This window comes from Neomonachus schauinslandi, chromosome 9, assembly GCF_002201575.2.
Source record: "Neomonachus schauinslandi chromosome 9, ASM220157v2, whole genome shotgun sequence".
In the NCBI taxonomy this organism is placed as follows: domain Eukaryota; kingdom Metazoa; phylum Chordata; class Mammalia; order Carnivora; family Phocidae; genus Neomonachus; species Neomonachus schauinslandi.
Window position 1 is genome coordinate 40,968,466 of NC_058411.1, and position 10,074 is coordinate 40,978,539.

General features: G+C 39.4%; 1 protein-coding gene across 1 annotated transcript in view; it reads left to right on the forward strand.

Annotated features, from left to right (window-relative positions):
* Window positions 1-9,416, forward strand: part of ARMH4 (armadillo like helical domain containing 4) — a 104,656-nt gene extending 95,240 nt beyond the window's left edge. Inside the window, exons 5-7 of the mRNA XM_021701468.1 lie at window positions 2,052-2,083; window positions 8,925-9,059; window positions 9,296-9,416. Of these exons, the coding sequence (XP_021557143.1) occupies window positions 2,052-2,083; window positions 8,925-9,059; window positions 9,296-9,364 (236 nt within the window). The 3' untranslated portion in view covers window positions 9,365-9,416. The remainder of the gene's footprint in view (window positions 1-2,051; window positions 2,084-8,924; window positions 9,060-9,295) is intronic.
* Window positions 9,417-10,074: the final 658 nt, after the last annotated feature.

Sequence of the window (10,074 nt, forward strand, 5' to 3'; positions counted from 1 at the left end):
CCATCTTTTCCCGGAGCATAATCTTCCCTCACTCTCATGTTTGTTTTTGGCTTGCTGATCAAGCGATGCAGTAGATTCGAACCTGCTCTGTCAGGGGTCAAGCCATGTGCACCTGTGGGCTGGCATCACTCCTGTCAATATGTTATTACTAGAGTCAGACTGTAAATGGAGACCCAACTGTCTGTGTCAGGGGTCATTCCACTGTGACCCGTGGACCCACCCATCTGGCCTGCTACCCATTTTTGTATGGCCCATGAGCAAAGAATGTCTTTTACATTTTAATATGGTTGAAAAAAATCAAAAGAAAGATATTTGTGACCTATGAAAATTACATGAAATTCAAAGGTCAATGTCCATAAGTAACATTTATTGGAATATAGCCAAAACCCATTAATTTATGCACTATGAGTGCTTTCACACTGCAACAGCAGAGTTGAGTAGTTGTGACAGAGATTGTATGGCCTGCAAAGCTTAAAATGTTTACTATTTGGCTCTTTACAAGAAAAGTTTGCCAATCCCTTGTCTACACTTTTTGGGAGGTGTTTCTAGGTCTGCCACTCTGTGTCCTTTCTTCCTATCTGTTGAAGCTCCTGGACAGGAAAGGAAATTTAAGGAAATCTTGAAAGGTTTTTGTTGGCTTACTAATTTCTTTGATAATATTTGTCTTCTTTTTTCCTTTTCCATGCTTTTCAAAATAGAATTTTTATTCAACGCTGAATCATTATTATAGCTTTAAAAGGCAATTAAGGATGAAAAACCCTATTACTAACTTCAAACTATCCTTAATATGGCCCTACAAACCATAAGAGACTCTTTTTTTTTTTTTTTAGAGTGAGAGAGAGTGGGAGAGGCAGAGGGAGAATCTTAAGCAGACTTCATGCTCAGCGCAGAGCCAACTCGGGGCTTGATCTCACAACCATGAGACCATGGCCTGAGCCAAAATCAAGAGTTGGACACTTAACTGACTGAGCCACCCAGGTGCCCCAAACCATAAGAGACTCTTAATGATACAGAACAAACTGAGGGTTGATGGAGGGAGATGGGTGGGGGATGGGCTAGATGGCTGATGGGTATTGAAGAGGGCACTTGTGATGAGCCCAGGGTGATGTATGTAAGTGATGAATCACTGAATTCTACTCCTAAAGCCAATATTGCCTTATATGTTAACTAACTAAAATTTAAATAAGAAAAAAAAGAAGAAAAGAAAAAAACCCATGGCCATTCTAACACATGTTTTCATTTTGAATGATACTTGTTCTGTTCTCAGCATATGTACTTCCAAATGGTTGTAATAATGGTCTACTTAACACTTCAGGGTTGATGTAGTCCTTTTCAGTGGCTTTTTAAACTGTTACTTGATTATTACCTTTATTTTTTAATAGTGGTTGTATTGTGATGGAATGGTACAGTTTATAAGCTATATGTATTTCAGAAATACTTCCTCTTTTTGCCTTTGATCAAATTTTTTTCTTCACCTGTGGATGCAAATGCTTCTCTTTGGAGCCAGTGCCCATTGTCCCTTCCTACCTAACTTTGCTGGGATATTGATCCAAGTGCAGAATACCCACTGAGCTTAAAAACTGAGAAAGATGAGTAACGTTAAGGAGAAAATGTCAGATAAGAAATGAACTTGATAATTAATTAATAAATTAATTGATTAGTTTATTTATTTATTTGATGGTACGTGGGTTGGGAATGAACTTGATTCTTTAAAGGTGATTTCCTATCTCCTTACCCAGACCTCCCCCAAAGCATTAAATAGTAATACAAATACGTTTAACAAATAAAAAATATTCTCTGTTCACCTAATGATGATGTGAGGGATATGTTTGTGCTTTCTGTTACATTTTTAAACAAATGAGAATAAAAACAAAACTCATACTGTCATTATTACTGTTAATACTGTTGACCCTTTCACTACATTTCATACAATAAAACCAGTGTATCAAATTAACTTAATACCATGAAATGTAGGTTATCGAATTAACTTAACTCAATGAAATATAAGTAAGAAGATGGATATTTACATTTTATTCTCTTATTTTCCCTAGTGAGAAGCTGGATGGAAAAACTAAAAGACAAGGTAAGAGAAGTATTTTCTTCCTTTGGATTTATCTTAAAGGGCATGGCTTTGTCAAATAAAAGATCTTCAGAGTAATGGAGCCTTAATTCATCATTCTGATTCTGGTTATCTGTGCAAAGATGCAAGGCCACTTCCAGGTGCCCAACAAGAAGGAAGACCTTCCCTTTAAGTTCCTTCTTGTATAACACAGGGAACCTTATTCTTTGGAGCACCATTCCTTCTTATGAAGGCATTATCTACTATGCTCAGCTGGAAAATATCCTTGACATATCAAGGTGGAGTTTCTTCTAGGGATCAGCAGTGTAATCGCAATTTATTGGCTATTTCTCGTCCCAGTGCCAAAAACCCAATGCCAAGTTCTTGTAAGCCTGACCCTCTGTATGAGTAAGAAATACCTTGGATTTTGGAAAGCATTGATTCTTCTGACCCAAAGGCAAAAATTGATGGACTTGAGTTAAGGATAAAAGTTTGGGATGGAAAGAGCATCCTTAAACCATAGTGGGGGTGGTTTGGAGTAAAAACACCTGGACGCCTGAGCACTCTCCTTAGATCAACTTTTATGTAGTCTCTCATAGTGCTACTACATACTGGGTGACAAAGGGCTGACTTGCCTGGAATGGCCAACAACAGAAAAATATTTCTCTCTTGTGTTAATTCTGCCATCTATGTCTGTGATTGACAATATTAACTTCCTTCCAGGTTCCTGTTTTCCATTTTCTTTTGATTTTCAACACTCTCCAAGTTTACATTTTTTGGTTACCTTAGAATTTTAAACTGGAATTACTCATAAAAATATGGAATTCTGAATTCCTTGCTGTAGCCTGTCAGATCTCATTACTATAACCCAGCTCAGATTTAACTGGGGGTTTAGTGAATGGAAATCTTTTCAATTGCCACATATTGAGTTACCTTTAAATCACCAGTCCCAACATATACTTCTGTTGATGGCATTCCATATCTTTTTTATTATTTGGAGTCAGTTCTCCCCGTATTTGGATGATTAATATTTATTTTGCTGCAGCTTATTGTTAAAGAATAAATTACAATGAAAATTGTAAGATTATAGTCTCATCACTATCTTTGTGCTTCTCAGTAAAATTTAGCATAGATGGTTTTAAGAATGAGACTGTTTTGTGGTCATACTTATTAAAAGTGATGTTGAAAAATTTTAACACTAATCAAAGCATTGATAGGTTAGTGGATGGACTGAGCAGGATTTGGGGGAAATAAAGCTCAAAAGTTAAGAACTGAACACACTTACATTAGTAGTGCTTCTTGTTATTTTTCAGAAGAAAATAGGATGCAATGAAAAGGAAATAGGCTTTGGTAGATTTAGGAACCCATATATCATTGTTTCTATAGAAAATATCCTCTGAGTAAAATTGTGTACCAGAAAACCCTTAAGAGAATAAATTTTTACATGTCACCAGTTTTGAAGTTGGATATTGCAAAATTTCTTACCTGTATCTATAGATAGCTTTGCCACAATTAAAAAAAAAAATCTGTGCAGCTTAGAAAGTTTGTATTTTCTATTTCTGTAGACCCTTCTTATCTTGTCTCAAAGGCCTGGCACCTTCTTGCTATCATTTTCACTAAGAGAAATAATTTTATGTGTGACCTTAGTTTTCTGGATTATTTTGAGTTTTTCCAGCCTTCTCTCTATTTTCTTCTGGAGTATTTTTTCAGTATGTCTTAGTTAAAAAAAAATAGAAGAAAAACAGTTGAGATTCTGTGTTTGGCTTATTTGATGCCTTATTTCTTCATATTTTGACTTTCTTGGAGGGACTCACTATAATCTTTCCCATATCCCCACTTCCCCTGTTGTGTAAAATATTCTACACTTACCTGCGACATGCCTTCTTATGTGCACACACACATATGTGTGTACATATATGTATCTTCCACTCTCGCTTCCCTCCTTCATGTGTCTAGCTAGCTAGCTAGTTGGCTGTCATCTATAAAAGTCTTGTTAGTCATTATCTTCAGAAACTATTTGAGAGCGAAACTATTGCCTCTTTGATGAAAGTCACAGAATCCCTTAGAACTGGAAACTAAATATTTATTTAACTGGCTCTTTGGCCAACCAGGACATCTCAGTTTAGCATTATTCAATTGTACCTGATATTGGTATTTCTGTTAGTTAATTTGGCTCTAGAAAGAATAATGTTCTAAAAAGTTCTGGGGGTGCCTGGGTGGCTCAGTTGGTTAAGCATCTGCCTTTGGCTCAGATCATGATCCCAGGGTCCTGGGATCAAGTCCCACATCGGGCTCCCTGCTCAGTGGGGAGTCTGTTTCTCCCTCTGCCTCTGCCCCTCCCCCTACTTGTGCACGCATGCTCTTTCTCTCAAATAAATAAATAAAATCTTAAAAAACTTAAAAAGTTCTGAATTATTCTTTTTACAGTTGTTTAGTCTTTCTATATTAGCTAGGATTAAGATCAGCTATGAATGACAGAGAACCCCAATGACAATGGCTTAACCAAGATAGAAGTTTTTCTCTCATTTATGAATCTGGAGGTAGCAGTCAAGGGTTAATGGGGAGCAACACTCTGACAGGGACTCAGGCTCCTTGTATTTGATGTTCCACCATTTGTGACCTTCATTGCCAAGGTCACCTCAAGGTCCTGGATGGCAGTTCCAACTTAGCTAGGTCCATGTTCTAGCCAGGGGAAGGAGGATAAGGGAAGGTGAAGACACCTCTTCTCCCTTAAAAGGAAGATAAAGGCACTCTTATTCTCAAAACGTGGGGGATAAAGGCTGTGCTCCCCTGTTGAAGAGCATGTCGGGAAGCTGCACCTGCCATAATGTATTCTCTTCTGAGTGAGATTTATCACATGGTCACAGCCAGCTGCAGAGAAGGCAGGGAGCAGTGATCGTTACTGTGCGCCCAGCCGAAATGGGAGGTTCTCTTGCTCTGAAAGAAGAGGTGAATGGCCATTGAGGGACAGTCCCTATACTCATTCCATCATTACTCTTCTTTCTGGCTTAATGTCCAAGTTAGTGATGCTCGTTAGGCAAATCCTAACTTGGCTACCTATTGATATGTCTTTTCAACATCTAAAATGTTTCTCAAAATTGAAGAGGCATAGCAGCTTTAGTTGTGTAATAAACACCAACACTGTTGTTATGTCACCAAGATCATTCTGTTTCTTCTGGCTTTAGGAAATAACCCAGAAAATGGATGATCCAGACTATATTGCATAGCACTGATTCTCAAGTGTGGTCTGGACCAGCAGCGTCAGCATCACCTGGGAGCTTGCTAGAAATGCAATTCTTGGGCCCCACGCTATACCTACTGAGTCAGAAACTCTGGGAACGGGGCCCAGCAATCTGTTTCAACAAGTCTTGCAGGTGATTTTGATAGATTCTCAAGTCTGAGAGCCACTGTTACAAAGCAATATAAGGGCACTGTCTTAACTCAGCAGACTTGAGACAGTACAGCATATCATTTGGTTTTCTTATACCTTTCTTGAAAACAGATGTTTCTGAATGAATACGTTATTCTAAGAAGGAAGAATACCTTTCTCATGAATGTAATACAAAGCCAACAAAAACCCAACACAAACACGAACTAAAAACAACTATATCTAGTCGTATTTTGACTTACAATCAATTTTAAAAATGCAAAACTTTTTATTTGGAACTATTTTCAGGTTTACAAAAAAGAGATACAAGAATAAGTACAAAGAATGCCCCAATACCTTTTACCCAGGTGCACTTGTTTTTAACATTTTACTCCATTTGGTTTATCATTTGCTGGTCTGTCTGCCCATCTCTGCCTCTTTTTTTTTTTTTTTTTTTTTTTTACCATTTGAGGAAAAGTTGCATATACCATATGGTGCTTTTACTCCAAAAACTTTATTTCCCATGAATGGGAATATTCCGTTAGCAGACATGCTGCAGTTATCAGCTTGAGTACATTTAACGATACAGTACTTTTTATCAAATCTGGTATCCATATTTCAGTTTTTTCAACAGACTCAGAATAATCTTTCTAAAAGCATTTTTCTTCTCCAGTGTAGGATCTAGTCTAGGGTCATGTAACACACTTAGTTGTCATGGTTCATGAGTTTCCTATACTCTGGAACGTTTTTATAGCCATCTTTTGTCTTTCCCGACACTGACTTTTAAAAGAATATAGTCCTTTAAAAAAATAGAATAGTCTTCATTTTAGGTTAATTGGGTGTTTCCTCATGATGAGATTCAAGTTACCCATTCTCACTTGGAATATATCCAGGTGCAGCTATGTCCTTCTCAGAGTATTATCTGTGGAGATACATGTACGTCCGATGATTCTGAATAGAGAAGAGGTACTAGGCAGGGTTTATAACTTAGAAAATATGTTCATGAGTCTTATTTGTTTTCATTTGTGTAGGAAACAAGTCATGGGAAATTCTTTTTTTTTTTTTTAAGATTTTATTTATTTATGAGGGAGGGAGCGTGAGCACTAGTGGTGGGGGAGGGGCAGAGGAACAAGGAGACTCGCCACTGAGCAGGAAGCAAATGTGACGCAGGGCTGGATCCCAGGGCCCTGGGATCATGACTTGAGCTGAAGGCAGATGCTTAACTGACTGAGCCACCCAGGCACTCCAAGTCATGACCAATTCTAGAAGAAGAGCCTATTCTCCATTAGTGTTGAAAGAGGAATGGTTAAAATATATTGGAAGAGGAGAGATTATTTGGATCCCATTTTTTAAGTGTAATTTCAAAGCACAGGCAGATCACACACACACACACACACACACACACACACACACACAAAAGAGGGGACAAAAGAGAGGAGAGAGAGAGATATTAATTGAATTTTGGTGAAATCTGCATGATTTAAAGCTCTAGAAACTAGAGATCTAAATGTGTAAATAAGAAGTATGAGAAAGAGTGACACATTTTGGAATAGTCATGCTATTGGGTGTGGGTGAAGTTACACAGCACGAGGAGACCCACACAAAGATTGACCAAGCTGAACTTCCAACAGCTCAAGTATCATCCTTTGAATGTATACCTCTTTAGAGTCTAATCTACGGGGCTTAAAACTGATCATATTTCAATATGTACATTCGTTTCCATGTACTGGGAGTGATGGTTTAAAGAAATATATTCACAGCTCTTATGAGAGTTCCAAAACTTTGCTCTTGTCCAGTATTTTCCCATATGGAAAATTACAGTTTTATAAGTCTTAAGTAGATCTGGAAGGACTTTAGAAAAAGTTTGGGTTTCTGCAAAGCATATTAATTTGTTGAAAAGTGACTGGGCTTTGTTTCTTGGAGAAAAACACTTAGTATGCTGATGAACAATGCTATTGTTCTCAAATTAATGGAAAAATTTCCATATTCTGCTCTAACACAAGACTCCGGAAAACAGAACCAGTTAGTGAGCTGTCTGTGTGCAAGAGGGAGCTGCAGTTTTATAAAGGGCTCGTGTATTCCTTTGATTTACTTTTGGAAACGTTGGGAAAGCATCACAGTCTGCATACTTCAGCACTTTTTAGAAAACATTATTCTCTGTCCTTCTCTGATTTTGGCTCATTCTGAAAGGTACTAGAAATAGTTTGTGCTATATTAGAAATTTTAGAAATAGTCAAATAAATGAACAAACTGACTCATGGGTTCCCCCCCACCCCCGAATAATGCCTATCTAAAGTCTAAAAAAAATTTTTTTTTTAAAGATTTTATTTGACAGAGAGAGACACAGCGAGAGAGGGAACACAAGCAGGGGGAGCGGGAGAGGGAGAAGCAGGCTTCCCGCTGAGCAGGGAGCCCGATGCGGGGCTCAGTCCCAGGACCCTGGGACCATGACCTGAGCCGAAGGCAGACGCCCAACGACTGAGCCACCCAGGCGCCCCTAAAGTCTAAAAATTTTAATGTTTTATGTATTTTGTCTGCGTAGGCTTCTAGCAGGGGCCTTCTTCAAAGGCAAACCAGTCTCATGTTCCTCTGTGAAAGGGCTCCAGGTAAGTACATAATGCTCTAGGCCCTGAGGTGTCATACTGGCCAAGATGCAGAGAGCACCTTTAGTATGACGGCCTTACCCTGAGCTTGGGAAGATCCGGAGCTACTTACCCAAGCCCGGGGATGTGTGGACATCATGCTGCTCACTTAGAACCAGCATATCCATAGTGACACCTTGGGGACGTTGGAGACACACCAGATATCAGATACCTCCAAGTTCTTTTGCAGGCGCTACTCTTATGACAGTGATCTTTGCACCCTGCTCTGCCACTTCTGTGGGGATGCGCAGAATTCCCTCCCAATCCCCAACTTTGGTCTTGTCCACTGGGCAGATTTTTCCTTTCATATAAATCCCATGTTATGTGCATACCCTCTCCCCTCCTTGTCTTTTCTGTCTATGCCCCAACATCTAGCATCCTTCCTTTTCCCTTTCTTACTGTAATGCAGCTGAGATTGTGAGACAGCAGACCACCAATGTCAAGGCCCTCCCCTCAGCCCCCTTGGAGCTTGTCTCAGGCTGATATTTCCGACTTATAGCATTTTAATAGTCTTGGCATTCTCAGAAGCTTACCTGACCCATCTTTAATAAAAATTATATTTCTGCCATCAAACCCTGATGTTGACAAATGTGCATTAGCAAGTAGCTGGAGGTGCCATGAGGTCTGGGTGATTTATTTCAGTACTTCTTCTAAATACTTGAACTTTCCAAAAATAGTCATACCTTTCTCTCTCTTGCCTTCTCCCTAAAACGTGCCTTTATGCTAGGTGCTATTTTATGACAAAGCAAGTAGGAGGATTCCAGGTGTTTAAAAACCTGCTGCCATCGAGCAAAAATGAGAAACCCAGGGCCGTGGTCTATTTAGCATCCTACTGGGCATCTCCTTTTCTGTGCAGGCTGGCTACATGTCTGGGATGCTGGTTCCTGTAGGGGTCGGGATAGCCGGAGCCTTGTTCATCTTGGGAGCGCTCTACAGCATTAAGGTTATGAATCGCCGAAGGAGAAACGGCTTCAAAAGGCATAAAAGAAAGGTATGGAGCCCACAACAGGAAAACCTCATCCGCTTCAGAACATGCCTCGCTTTTCCAATTTGCTTAATAAAGCACACAGGGCTTAATGAGGCAGGCATGGTATTGACACGCCCAGTGGTTTGGATTAGCTACTGGGCTTTGGCTGCGTGTGTTGGGGTGCCTTTTAAAGGGGTCTGTTTTTCAGTTTTGCTCTGCAGTGGAAAGGGTTTAACACTCTTCTGTTTTTCTTTCTCCAGCAGAGAGAATTCAACAGCATGCAAGACCGAGTCATGCTCTTAGCCGACAGCTCTGAAGATGAGTTTTGAATCTGACGGGAGTTTCACTGGATATTCACCTGTGTTACTATTTTACTTTTTATTTTGGGGGCAAAAGAAGAACAGCAGCCTGCCACATCACTGCTGTCAGGCCATCGGGCTCATTATCTGTCAGGCAGTAGATTTCTCTTGTACTGAGCAGGAAAGGCATGTTGTAGACTCACTGTAATATGCCGTGCTTGTTTTTCTTTGGTAGTGAATTTTCCACAACCATAGGCTATCACTCATCAATATGCAGCGCACATGTTGCTCACTAGAAGTTGCTAGGTAAATATTTTGTATTTTTCCAAAGGGCCTTTTCCTTGGTTTACCTGCACTGAGCATAACGATTATTGCTGCCAAGGCATATGTTGACTCTGAAATCGAAATCTTAACAGAGACTGCGTTTGGCCCACTTGAGGCTGTAGGCTTCTGGGCCATGGTACATCCTACGTTTGCATCAAAACGAGCAGCAAGTTGGAATGAAATCTTCTTTGTCAAGAAGATCTCTCGGCACATTAGGATTATGTGTAGATTTGTATCTATCTTGCATTCTATACTCCAGTCTCCCAGTTTTATTATTTTGCATCTTCTGTCTTATTCTCATTCTTGGCAGGAAAAAGAAATGCACCAGAAATAACGCATTAAATGGACTCTCAGTCTTAATGTAAACTTGCTTTCTTAAATAGTGTAATTGAATCTGACAGACCTATCCATAGATG